The 13,187-nt window shown below is 39.5% G+C and overlaps 1 protein-coding gene across 4 annotated transcripts in view; it reads left to right on the top strand.

Moving 5' to 3' along the window:
* Window positions 1-13,187, top strand: part of ephb2b (eph receptor B2b) — a 122,890-nt gene that overhangs the window by 39,745 nt on the left and 69,958 nt on the right. For all 4 annotated transcript variants that reach the window (XM_084929185.1, XM_084929183.1, XM_084929184.1 and 1 more), the window contains exon 2: window positions 8,068-8,147. In XM_084929185.1, the coding sequence (XP_084785311.1) occupies window positions 8,068-8,147 (80 nt within the window). The remainder of the gene's footprint in view (window positions 1-8,067; window positions 8,148-13,187) is intronic.

The raw sequence follows: 13,187 nt of genomic DNA, 5'->3' as shown, positions 1-13,187 counted from the left end.
AGGAGGAGAAATTGGTCCCTTTGCTTCCACACTCTCTGAGTATATTTTAAGCTGGGGGGAACATCTCATCTTTAGGACTAATACAAGCATATCGTGGTCACACAGCTCCTAAAAGGCCTCTAGGAAGATCAAAAAAGAAAGGAGAAAGAGAGAAAACTTGTTTTTCCGTGAGCATTGTACGTTTTTAATCAACCGCTTTTGACTAATGGCTTGTAGGCAAGGTGTGGGAGGCTGCTGGTGATTATTTCCATCAAGTCAATTAGTAGTGGTTTCTGAAAAGCTGTCACTTTGATGAAAGGTGATTTGTGCATCCCTGTCTAACTTTGCTGCAGGTATTTCAACCACACTCATGGATGAACACTAGAGTGCTCATACAACACTTAAAATGATTGGATGGTTAGAGGAATGTCACTAGTATGGCCTCTTTTTTGAGTCATACACATGTTCACTTCAGCTGCTGCTTATAAAACTGCGGAACCACTTTTACAGAATTTTCCACTGCAAAATTTGAAATGTACTGATTGTTTAAACAGGTCTTGTTGGAGTGTCAGGCATTTTTGGGAAATATGGAAGGCGTACTAATAAATCCTCAAGCGTGTGTTATTAGCCAGGTTTCTTTCAGACGGCTTATGTGAGGCCAGGTGACTGTTCCCGCTCACAGTTTATTGCTTAGATTGACGTATCTCTACCATGAAATATGGTGTCATCTAACTGAACTATTTTAAGGGTAAAACGTCCTTAATGATGCGCCCCTACAGGTGTCACTGATAGCAAAAACATATCGTCTAAGAAAATCTGCACTTTCGCATGACTGGCACGACAGTAGTATTGTAGTCAAAGGTAATGTGGGGTGGTGGCAGTTGTTAAATGATTACAAAAAACGCCCTCTACTTTTCTCAACGTCTGACTAGTTTGGAAAGTTTTTCTGTGAATATAAGACTTCTTTTACTAACTATCCAACAAAAAGTTAGGATTCATTACTCGTGAAACATTTACTATATATCTATAAACTATAGAAACCTGCAAGCCTACTAACATAAAAAGCTAAACTTACATGCTTATTATACCTATAGTATAGTAATTTTTATAAGCAGGCCCATAAAAAGCAATTTAGTTATGTTTCCATGCTACTCTGCTTGTTTACATTAAATAAGCAAAATGCATTGACAAAATAAGAAAATACAAAACTGTGTAGGGAGATACAGCAACTCAAAGAGTACCTGGCTGTTTTTACGTTTCCAGTACAAACAACCTTAAGCTGCCTTCTGTCATCACAAAAATTAAAAGAACCCATGAGATGCTAAGTTTGTTAATGGCAGGCCGTTTGAGAACCTGACATACGTCAAGTCACAGTTTTTGCATCTCTTACATTTGTTTTTTGGCTGTTGTCCCATGGCATTGCTGACAAGTTAAGTTACATTGACTGATAACACAGCTTGGCTGTGTAGGGATTACTGTCGTACATCCTGCTTGAAGCCTCCTGGGAATGCCATGCTGTATCATTCTGTCAACCATTAGTGCTGTGAGAGTGCTCTACTTTCTGTGTGTCCGTGTTGTCAGTGTTGTACTATATTTCACTCTGCACCATGCTCTGCCAAAATCAACTGCCCGGCTTCCTCCCTCATCTTTCTCTGCCTCGGAAAACCCAACACTCTGCATCCTTGATGAAGTGGGGCTGAATTTTGACTCCTACCCAAGACTGAAAAATGAAGCCAAAGCAGAAGAGCATAAACCTGTAGTTCCTCTAATGACCACTTGAGGCTGGCTCCAAAATAAAGGCAATCCCGTGTTAAAGTGTCCATCATATGAAAGATACTCTGTACAGCCTATTACAAATAATGGGTTTTAGCCCCTACGGAAATGTTTTTTTTTTCCTTTTTAGTTTTTTTTTCTCTTTTAAAAGAACTCACTGGACACTGGTTTGGGTCATGGATGCTTTGTGTAGCACAAGTAGTGTAGCACATTATGGGGAACTGTAACTGATCTGTGCCTTGTTTCTGCTAATTAAAGTTACTGAACTGAATCTTTCTGTCATGTTTGTGCTGTTAGTGCCTTTTGAAAATGTTTTAAATAAAATCACCTGATAAATAGTATCTCTTGCTGTATAGTAGAGCATCTGAAAAGTTGGAGCTTCACTCCTGTTGAGTAAAATTCTTGTGATTTTATGATTCTGTTACATATCACTAATTAGCAGATGTGTATGCTTTAGAGCCATACAGCTTATGAATGTTGTATAGCTAACCTTACAAGCATTAACATGGTTAATGGTGTCTATCTTATATATACAGTGTATGGTCTTTCCTAACACACCTACACCATCATCTCAATTCTGAATACTTCTGGAACTCATTAGTAATCTACACACGCTATAAATCTCTCTGATATGATGTCTCACTACTGACACACCTGTACACCCAGGGCTGTATGCCAGTCTGCCTTGGACACTTTGAGAAAGAAAAGCTGTATTTCTGGTGTTTGGGTCCATAGTGCATGGGCCACAAAGCCTGTTTCATTGTAAAAGTGGGATTAAAAATTCATTTAACACACAGGGATAAGCTGTTCTGTGACAGTGGTGGGAGCTCTACAGTACCTTTAATGGGCCCAGCTTGTGCTGACAGATGAGTTGAGCTAAGTTGCTCTAGACCAGGGGCTCCATCCACTTCCTATTTCTAAATGAAACAGACTGTTATTATTTCCAACAGGCCATACAGTAGCCTTGTCCATCATTAAAGCTATGAATCATGTCTCTGCACTAGCAGTGGCTCCCTCAGGGGTATATCATTCCCTTTCTCCTTAATCTGGGCAGATTTCCGTGCTGGGTCCACTCTATAGGATTCTGTTTTTAGGAACAGCTTGCTCATGTTACTCTACAACTGCACTGCATACTACAATCTTCCCACATTTGCCATTAAATATTGTGGTTTCAGGTGTTCAGTGTAGTAGAACGTGATACACATGCAGAATTCAACAGTGGTTAAACTGAACTTTACACAGCTTGGATTTTATGAGGAGAATGTTTAGCTGCTTTTTAGCTCTGTTAGATGACATTATCACAGCAACGGAAAGAGCCATATGCGGTTTATGCCAATGCTGAAGTGAGCGTTGAGGGATTTGTTCCATTCAAAGCAGAGGTTACAGTTCTGGTTGCAAGAAAGATACTAAAGAAGTCATGCTTCTAAGCTGCTTCATGCTGTTTTTAGAGGTCAATTGCATCTTTAAAATGCTCGCATTAAACCTAAAGGGTCTAAATATAGGCTAGTTTGTTTGGGGGGAAAACAATCTGTATGTTCTCTTTGATTCTGTTTAAAGCTACCATGTCAGACTAATTTATATGCAGGATTTTTCTTTCAGCAGTGATGCAATAAGCTGCAAAGCAATTTGTCAATTGGGTTCTTCATGCTGCTAAAAGAAAGTGAAGGAGAAATATCTCACTATATAATTACACATGAGCGTGTAACAGCATGTACACTATGTACTTGTATGTGATTGAAAGCCAGGAGACGGCTTTCTATTTGAAAAGCTGTGCTCTTTGTGTTACCTGCCCTGGGAAAAGGTGTACAGGTTTAGTTTAAAGATTAACTTTGGCAGGAGAGCCATCTATCACTCAGATTGCGGGATTCTGTCTGTCTCCTCTAACTAATTGGTTTTCTATCTATCAAAAACTGATTTCTATGCCCTTTGGCCAAATCATGAGTGCTCACGCAGTAGTACAAACCAACTGTGAAAAAGGGGGAAAGGAAATACCAGGACCACAACTTCTGCAGTAAGAAAGAATAATGCATGAAAAGATTTTACACAGCACCTATCAATGATATAATTTATGCCTCTCATTCATTAGTGCTTGAACACAATAGTGTACACACTAGATTCCTTTCAGTCTGAAGTTTTCAGCACACATTTGCATGTTCAAAATGTTTATTTTCTTTCTCGCTATGGTTGTTTCAGCTGAAATGTCTTTTCTGTGAACAGCTCTTCTCTGTATCCCTCATTGAAAATGCTGCTGCTTTCTTTAGAAAGCTGAGATGCAGCGTTGACCCCTCTTAGAGAAGAAGAGTGTTGTTATAGTACCACTGCGCCCCCCCCCCCCTCCACTCCCCCCGCCTGTCACTTCAGACAGCCTCTCACTGGAGAGCTCTCTCTCAGATCAGCACTAAACTCTCTCCTTAGTCTCAGGAAGTGTTGGAGGAAGCACTCTCAGCCTAGTAGGCTTTTCTTAGATTCCTAGGTCTCATTGCATATTCATAGTACCCTCCAAAGTCAAGGGTATCAGGTTTGAAATGGGGGGGGGGAAAAGACATCCAACATTTAATTATTTACTGTCAAATTGTTATCGCTGTCTGTGATCTGAGAAAGGTTTGCTCATTAATGCTTCATATTTGAAAGCATTTCTTTGTCGAGAGAAATATCGTTGCTGTTTTCGACCGCCAACACGGTGTCCATTTTCCCACGAGCTGCATCCCTCAGCTGCCGCACAAACAATACAAAGACACTCTCTGCTGTAAGTGGGAAATTGAGAGGCTGCAGTTTGTCATCAGATCTGTGTCCTTCTGAACAACAGATTCTGGTGTTGGAAAAATCCATTACACAGTTTCCAGTGTTAGGGGGATATATTGCAAAATGCCAACTTGTTTGGTAATGAAGAGATCTTCCCCCCCAGACTTTCTGGGGGGGGGGGGGGGGGGGAACCTACAATCTTTTAATGACTATTTAAGTTAAGAGAGCGATTGGGGGGAAGTTTTTTCCCATGCTAAAATTTTTTCTCAATTACAAAACGCATGTCTAAAAAAGTTTTTCACAAAAAAAGTTTTTTGTTTTGTTTTGTTTTTTTTCCAAATGAAGAAATAATGTACACATCGAGTACTCAGTCACTTTTAATATTTAATAAGCCCACATTGGGGTGCTTTTAAATTTGATAACATTTTTCACAGAACAGGAAATATTCTTCAGTCAAATACAGCAAAGAGAATAGTCATTATTTAACACATATGTTTCAAATATACCTTGATTGATATCCTGTAATTGAGTTAGTTGACAGACAGGTAATTTAGACTTCCAGTGTAATGTGAGCACCATGTGTTATTTTTCTATTAAAGGCCTAATGGAAGTCTTGTGAGGTCTGTTAGGCATTTTAAATCATCATTTAAATCATCTAATTAAAGGCCTTTAATAAAACTTGCCCTGATTGATTGTACCTGATTTTATACTTTTCTGTGATCTGTTTTTTTTGGGGGGGGGTTTTAATGGTTTGTTGACAGTGATCATATTCCTGCACCTCTTTATTCATAGAAGGCTTTTTTCCCTCTTCATAGAGGAGTTTTTGAGGGTTTTATTAATGGTCATTTTTCTTTCTTTTGTTTTTTGTTATTTTAACTATTTAAAAGTGGCAGTAAAATCCAAAACAAAGCCTGTCTGTTAATAAGCCTTAACTGTATGTGGGCCCCCAACTTGCCCATTCTGAGGCTGGAAACAACCCCAATGGTACCGATCATAACAACCAGACGAACCAGCGGTAGCTTGATATCAATACATCAGTGCTATTCCCAAGAGTGTCAGAATTCAAATCCTCACACTGTAAACAACTGCCCACAAGAACAAACCAAAATAAGTGATTCCTGTTGCTGGATTTAGATGAGAACCTCTGTACCATGTCCTCTTTTTGATTAATAGCCAAAGGGTCGTGCTGAGCAGCCATGCTCTGCCACAGCTGGGGGTTCACACTGAAAACGAGGCAGTGGCTGACAGTGGAGAGCTATGTGCCGCTCTGCTCCACGGGGGGTAATGAATCGGTGTGGTTGCCGCGGACTGGAGTGTAGACAGCAGGAGGAAGAAAAGTGATCAGTCTTTCAGGGAGAGGTTCTACTTTTCCAGCATGTGGGCTGCTGATAGCTGGAGAGTCTGAGCATAAAGGAGAGAAGAAGGGGTTGAGAGGAGGTGTGCTATGAGAGAAGGAAGAGAGAGAGATTGGAGAAAGAATGAAGCGGTATAGTGTGAAGGGAGGGATACTGAAAAGCAACAAATGGAGGGAGAGAGAGAAAAGAAGAAGAGAAAGAGGAGGCTGGAGTGTTACATTCCTGGGGAAATTTCCTCCTTGTTCCCCCACAACACTCCCTAACCACCACAGAGGGGGTTCATTATTCTCACTTTACTTTCCACTAATTATCGTTATCATTATGGGGGATAATTACCATTTCACTCCCTAACACCCATGTAGACTCTGAGTCACACGCAAGGTTATCAATAGATGCTCAGTTGCAGTCTTATCTGCCTAATTATAAGATTTAGACTTTGTGATAACTGAATAGGATGCGAAATCTGGTATTATGTCTTCTGAGTGCTGGTGCGATGCTGAAAGTCAGCACAAGGCCCTGAAATAAACCAGCGTGTGTGGAACCTGTTAATTAAAAGCTGCTGCCTTTGCTGGAATAAAAATCAGAGAAAATCCAGGGTTATGAAACAACTTTAAATCTCCAACATTTCTTGCAGGCTGTTACAGAGCTACAGAGTTTGTTCAGAGTATGCACAGGGCTGAACAAAGTCCTGTGAGACAGAGATCCTCTCTGGCTTTGATTTCATTCACTTATTACTCATAAAAAATAAATAAATTAATTTAAAAAACAGATCTATATAACCTTGATTCTACTTTTAATTAACCCACACTGTTAGCACCTAGTCCATCAGTCCATTCAACAATGATAATGAAGAGCCACAGCAAGCATTTGTCTGCTGGCCCTGCATAACAATCTCTGGCTGTGACTTATGTTAAGCTTAGTAGCCGTGTTTGTCAAGGGGGCTTCTAAATCCCTCTGTGGCATTTTGGACTTGCAGCTGACGCCTTGAACCTGATGAATGGTCTCTACATCTGCTGCAGTTCAACACTAGTCTACAAGACAGACACAGGCATAATGAGCTGAAGAAATTCATTAGACCTGCCCTCTGTTAAAGTGTGTGGCACAAGTGAGAGGAAGTGGTGGAAAAGCAGGCGTGAGGGCATGGGTACAGAGATTAAGCAAAACGAGCAAAGGAGGCGACTGTGCCAATGGCTCAGTAAGCATATGACAGACAGTTGGTTCAGGCTGGAGGAATGTGTGGCACAGATGACCTCATGACAGATAGGAGGCACATTTCTGTTTGACCCCAATTACCAGAGTTGTTTCTCTCCCTCATATACAGTGCAGTATAGGGTGTAGCCTCTATTCTATGTCATGGAGATTCTATTGTATTTGTTTTTTGTTATTCTGAGCTCTAAGCTCTATTCTTTCTATAAAGTCATACAAATAATACCACAGTTGTTATGAAACTTATAGCAATGTAACTAGTGCTCTTTTTATTGACTAGACAAATGAGAATGGGAACAGAAAACATTCGAACAATAAAATTGTTGCTTCCTGATATCCAGCTGCTGAATCAACTGTTGTTTTTTTCCAATATTACTCTAGTTGTCTCTGATGTCTTTGTAGGTGGTAATCTAAAATTAAAGTGCATTTAGTCTAAGAATATAGTGTTAGAATTTCTTTACAATTATGTTGATTTGAATTTGGAATCCCTCCCCCTTTTTTCCAGCACATTTAAAACAGTCCTTTATAACAGCGGTCCCCAACCCCCGGGCCTCGGACCGGTACCGGTCCGTGAGTCGTTTGGTACCGGGCCGCGAGAGTTGAGGCTCAGGTGTGAAATGTATAGTTTTCAGGGTTTTTATCGGTTTTCAGCGTTATTTTGTTATCGTTTTTTATCGTTGACTCGCTTTTCCTGGGTCTTTTCACGTGTGTTATGAATAAATCTTCTTTTTTTCGGTACCGGTACTAGTTTTATTTTGTTGTATTTATCCGCAACACCTTAAAGGCCGGTCCATGAAAATATTGTCGGGCATAAACCGGTCCGTGGCGCAAAAAAGGTTGGGGACCGCTGCTTTATAATATAAAGAAATATTCAGATGTTTCAGTAAGCATTACAACACTTTGACATTTCATACTGTAAACTTCCCCTTAAAATGTTTGTCTGACTCAAGCAGTTCATATTCAACCCCAGTAATATTATGTGTCTGCCATCTCTTCTTATGGCTCTCCACAGAGACACTCATGGACTCCACTACAGCCACGGCGGAGCTCGGCTGGACTGTCTACCCTGTGTCAGGGTCAAGTGACAACAGTGTAAGTGCCTGCTTTTACTTTGTGCCACTTCTGACAGTGAAGATTTCGTTTAAGCTATTATTTAAGTATTTATAAGTATGGCAAAGATTTCTTAAATGTAGTTTTTAGTCACATATTTACATTGAAATAACAGTCACAACATTACAGTTATCTCAGTGCCACAGATGGTGCCATGTAGCACTTTTTTCAAGAACTAAATAGAAAAGATTGCAGTTTGACATCAGTGTTTAAATCAAGAAAGAAGTAAAAAAAAAACAGAACAAGGAATCGTCCTAGTTCTTTATTAAATAGATCTTCCCTCCCAGCTGTTCTATGATTAACCTGTAATAGCCTCTGTTGTACTTAGTGCCCCTGTCCTTTCTTTAAAAGTCGATAAGGTTAATTGTTTAAATGCTTTTAATTTTGCTCATTTGCTCACTCTCCCATGAAAGCTTTTTTTATGATGGTAGTCAGTGTTTTTGTTTCTCACTCTCAGGCCAAAAGATCAACCACTGAGCCTGCCTGCTCTGCAGAGCGGGAAATCACTTGAATTTAGAAATAACAAACTCCACACACTTGTGTGTTCTTTGTACGTTTTTATCCTAGCATTTAAATATTCATACCATAGCAGTCCGTAGTTCAGATTTGATTGCTTTCTTTTTAGATTCTTTGAACAGGCACAGAAAAACGAGCAGCGATAGCCAACAAAGGATCTTTAATGCAGTGATTAAATTTATCAAGGCTCGGCAAAACTGCAAAGCCCTCTAAATGAAACCACATTTCTTTGTTAAAAACATAGCTCAGACATAAAAAACGCAACAAAATGTAGAGGACAAGTTCCTCAATGAGCCATGAGCTAAAAATTAGGTTCAGATCAATTTGGTTCAGATCTATTAATATAGTGTCAAATCACAACAATAATTACCTGAAGATGCTTTATACTGCCCTACAGTTTTCGAGAGAAAATCCTAACAATCGGACAATCCTCTACGAGCAAGCATTTTGTGAAAAACTGGCAGAACCCGGCTCAGGGAGGGGCGGCCATCTGCCACAACTTGTTGGGGGGTGAGGAGAAAGAGAAGAGAAAAAGGAATAGGGAGACATAGGGAGACGGGACAAAACACAAACTATGAGAGAAAGAGAAGACAAAATTTAATTTGACACGCTGCAGTGTTATTTAACACCTTGGAAGTGAAAGAGGTAAGCCGAGAAGAAATGCTCAGTGTCTCACAAGTCCCACAACAGTCTGAGCCGATACTACCATAACTAAGGGACCAGGGTCACCTGATCTTGCCAAAAGCATATGAGCTTTATCAAAAAGGAACATTTTGAATCTTAAAGCTCAAAGTGGAGAGGATGTATGTTTCCAGTCTGAAAGCTGAAGGCTCTGAGGGCATCAATTAGCTGAAAAGAAAAATACAACTTCAGTAAAGTCTCTAAATAACTGAATTAACATCAATAATTCACATAAATCCTGTAGTTATTCAAAAGTAACAGGCGGAGAGAAAATATTCCCAAAATAACCAAGCCAGAGTGTTGCAAATACACACAAAGTAACAGATGCAGAAGGTTCACTGATGCAACGGTAGATTACAATGAAAGTTATCAGTGAAACAAGGAGACAAAAGTAGCACGAGCACCTAAATATATTAGGGTCCAGAAATACATGCCTCAAAAAGAAACAAACCTACAAGATGTCCCATCACTTCTGGAGAAACTAATTTCTTACAAACATGGAAAACAAATAAGGGAGAAGGGAACCCCCGCTAAAACAAACAAAACCAACAACACGACTATTTGGATTCATGCTCGTCCCCATAGTTAACATTAGTAAAGTAAATTAATAAAACCCAAACTGAAAACGGGACTTCCAACTCAACTCATTAATAAACAAAATTATAAATAAGCAAAAAAAAAAAAAGAGGAATAATCCCAGTGCTGATAGAGAGATGAGGGGGCCAGAGAGAATGAGAGAGAGTTCTGACCCCGTGGTCTTCTCTGGCTTTTTATGCATGCAGGTCAATCTTTGCAGCCAATCAGCACTAGGGAGAGGAGAGAGCAGGTTAAGAATGATGACAAAAAAACAATAGGCAGGTTTTAGATGTGCTGGCAGACTCGGAGTCGGAGAATGATGTAGCTTTTTTTAATAAGATGTTGTACATTTTAGCCTCATCTGAACTTTCTGGTTCAAGGCAAGCACTTTATGGGTGAAGTATGTTCATTTAAAGCTAAATATGTGTGTTCTAATGCCAGACTGGAAGCAATGTGTTATGAGCCTTGTTGGTGTTTGATGCACAGTATTTCCACATGGTTTTCCAGCGCGTTGGTTCCTCCAAGCCACACGCGAGCCAGGCCCACTTCAAGCAGCCAAAACCAGAGTCTCCTCCACTTTTTTCTCCACCACAGAATTTTGCCTTCCTAGAATGGATCCAAAAGAGAGAGAAAAACATTGTAGGCTTATTTGCTGGTGCATTTCAAAAAACCTCTGCCGATTTTATTCAATTATTTATGCTTCTGTGGTTTGTATTAAAGATGGTTCGAATTATACTCCATCACGCCGTGTCTGTTTGCACAGAAAAAAAAAAGTTAAAGAAAATGCAGCGATGAGAGCTGGCCGTCAGCAGTTCCATGATACAACTTCAAAGCTCTACGGTAAAAAATTTAGGACTGCTTCATCTCTACCAACCTGAGGGCACATTGTCTCTTCCTATGCTAATTTTTACAATCAATACCAAAACATTTTCTCCTGCCAGCTCTGGATCCAATCTGCAGAGAGCGAGCTAATGCAAACTCCAAAGACAGTTTACATCACATTTTTCTTTCATCTTTGCAAAATGTTTGATTCAGCAAAACACTCATTCACCATTTTTTTATAATGAGATTTCATATTAAGTGGAAACTCTAGACTAAGAAGTTGAATATTTAAAGAAACATGAAAAGGTCCCCGTTGTAAACTCTGTGCATGCAGTTAAAATGCTCATGGTTGCCAAAATAAGTAAAACTAGAGTCTAAACATCAAACTAAAGACCTCTAAGCTCTTCAATAATCATATTTCTTCCAGTTAAATGTGGTGTAATGCCTGAGTTTGTGGTTATCTTCTTTTCCAAATCATATTCAGTTTTATGAATATGATTTTCTCTCTCTCTCTCTTTTTTTTTTTTTTTTAGTTTGGGCTCTTATTTTTCCAAATCAGTTCTTGCTTCCTTTGGAAAAGTTCCACATTGGGAGTGCAATGAAATGTAAAGTCCTTAAACCCCTGGATTTAATCAGGTATAGCTTGGCCTTATCGGTGTGGGCACTAAGGCTTTATGATGATGTGGCTGAGCTTGGCCAAAGCCTGGGCTGTTGGAAAGCAAAGAATGAGTTTGATGGAGATAGCCTGTCCCTTAGGGGCCAGGGCAACAGGTGTGGAAACAGAGCATACTCCCCCCTCTCAGTATAACAGCAAGAGGTGCTTTACAGAAGCTATTGTCTTACACATATATATGCATGGCTTCACGGGCTTAGTTCGTGGATCAGTAACATCCAGCAGAGTGCCGCACCAGCAGTTGGCTTTCACTGCTCTCTGTAGCTTCATGAAATACTCTATATCCTAACATGGCATGTGATATGTTACAACAATGGCAATGCAAACAAGAAACAGTATGATATTACTGAAAGTCAGAAATGTTATGGCAGTTGTTATTATTCTTATCTTATTTTACAGGATACTTGAATAATGTCTGTCAAATTATTATTTTAAAAAATTCGTTCAAATGAAGCCACAAAATCGTCATCCCACAGTGGGTCTTTGGAAGTGATTTATATGAAACAATACTACACTTCAGGATGTGTAAATCAAGTTTTATAGCTCTCTCTGTGTATTGCCAGGCAGCTCTCCTTTTTAATTATGGAAAATGACAGTCAAACAGTATATTGTGCCTAAGACAGCCACATTATTCTTGATAGTAATGATAAAAACACTAAGAATCAATATAATATTTACCAAACCAAAGTTTAGCTAGGGGCATTTAGGAAGTGTTGAGGAAGTATCTCCTAATAAAAGGTCCTCACATTCTGGCAGTAAAATGCATTTCCCATGCCTAAGCACACCCACACATGAAAACTCCTGCACTCGGTGTACAGTACTTAAACTGTGTCTTTGGGCACAAGGAAACTGACTGCACAAAAGTAATGGTAATATGCAAATGTGTAGCACTGTTTCAACAAGTTTACACCTTACTTATGCACTTCAAGAACACATTATTAGGATAAACAGCTTCAAAGATGTGCTACAAAGAAACTGATGTGGCTGTGTTTTATCTAAAGTTACCCAGAGAGCTTGACCTAATGAAAATCAGCTATGAAAAACAGCACTAGCAGAGCAGGGTTAAGTGGTCAATGGTTTTCCTGTCAAGTGGAGCTGAGAGATGTGTGAACATCAGGTCAGACCTCCTGACCTCTTCATTGCCACGCTGAAGTACTAACAACAGTAGTCATTTAGAAATAGACTTATGGCTGCATGGCGCACACACAGCTACTGTGGAAGAAAAACTGAGGTCTCCTGCGTCGGCAGAGAGCATAATTAGGTACTCTGTGGGTTAGGTTATCATTATGTATGTGTCATAATGTGGTGCTGTACCAGGATATATCTCGTGTCATTTAGGGACACACCGCAGTGCACACTTTTCCAGAAAGACAATATGCAGCACATGTTGCAGAATGTTTGTAAAAGAAATTTGTTTCCTTGTAATTTATCAAAGATAACTAAGAATTCCTTTGGAAATACAAATGTGGCTGCTTATGTGTAATTGTGTGGTAAACCAACAAGGCATGCTTTTTCTAAACATAAACGAGCAATTTGTAAAACACAGGGATGCTGTTTAGAGTTTACAGTGACCACCGATTTGTTGTAATTCACAATTAAGTCTATGAAATTTTGGAGTTATGTATAGAAATATGCTAACGTAATCCACATATAACTTTGTGGAATTGGGATAAAAGATGGAGTTGTTCTCCAACTTTCACATGTTGTGCATTAGTAATGGACAGTGGTGATTAGAGTTGACTGCAGCAGACAGT

This window comes from Perissodus microlepis, chromosome 5, assembly GCF_051167445.1.
Source record: "Perissodus microlepis isolate ML-2025 ecotype Zambia chromosome 5, ASM5116744v1, whole genome shotgun sequence".
Lineage (NCBI taxonomy): Eukaryota > Metazoa > Chordata > Actinopteri > Cichliformes > Cichlidae > Perissodus > Perissodus microlepis.
Note: the sequence above shows the minus strand (reverse complement) of the source record. Positions and strands in the feature narration are given on the sequence as shown.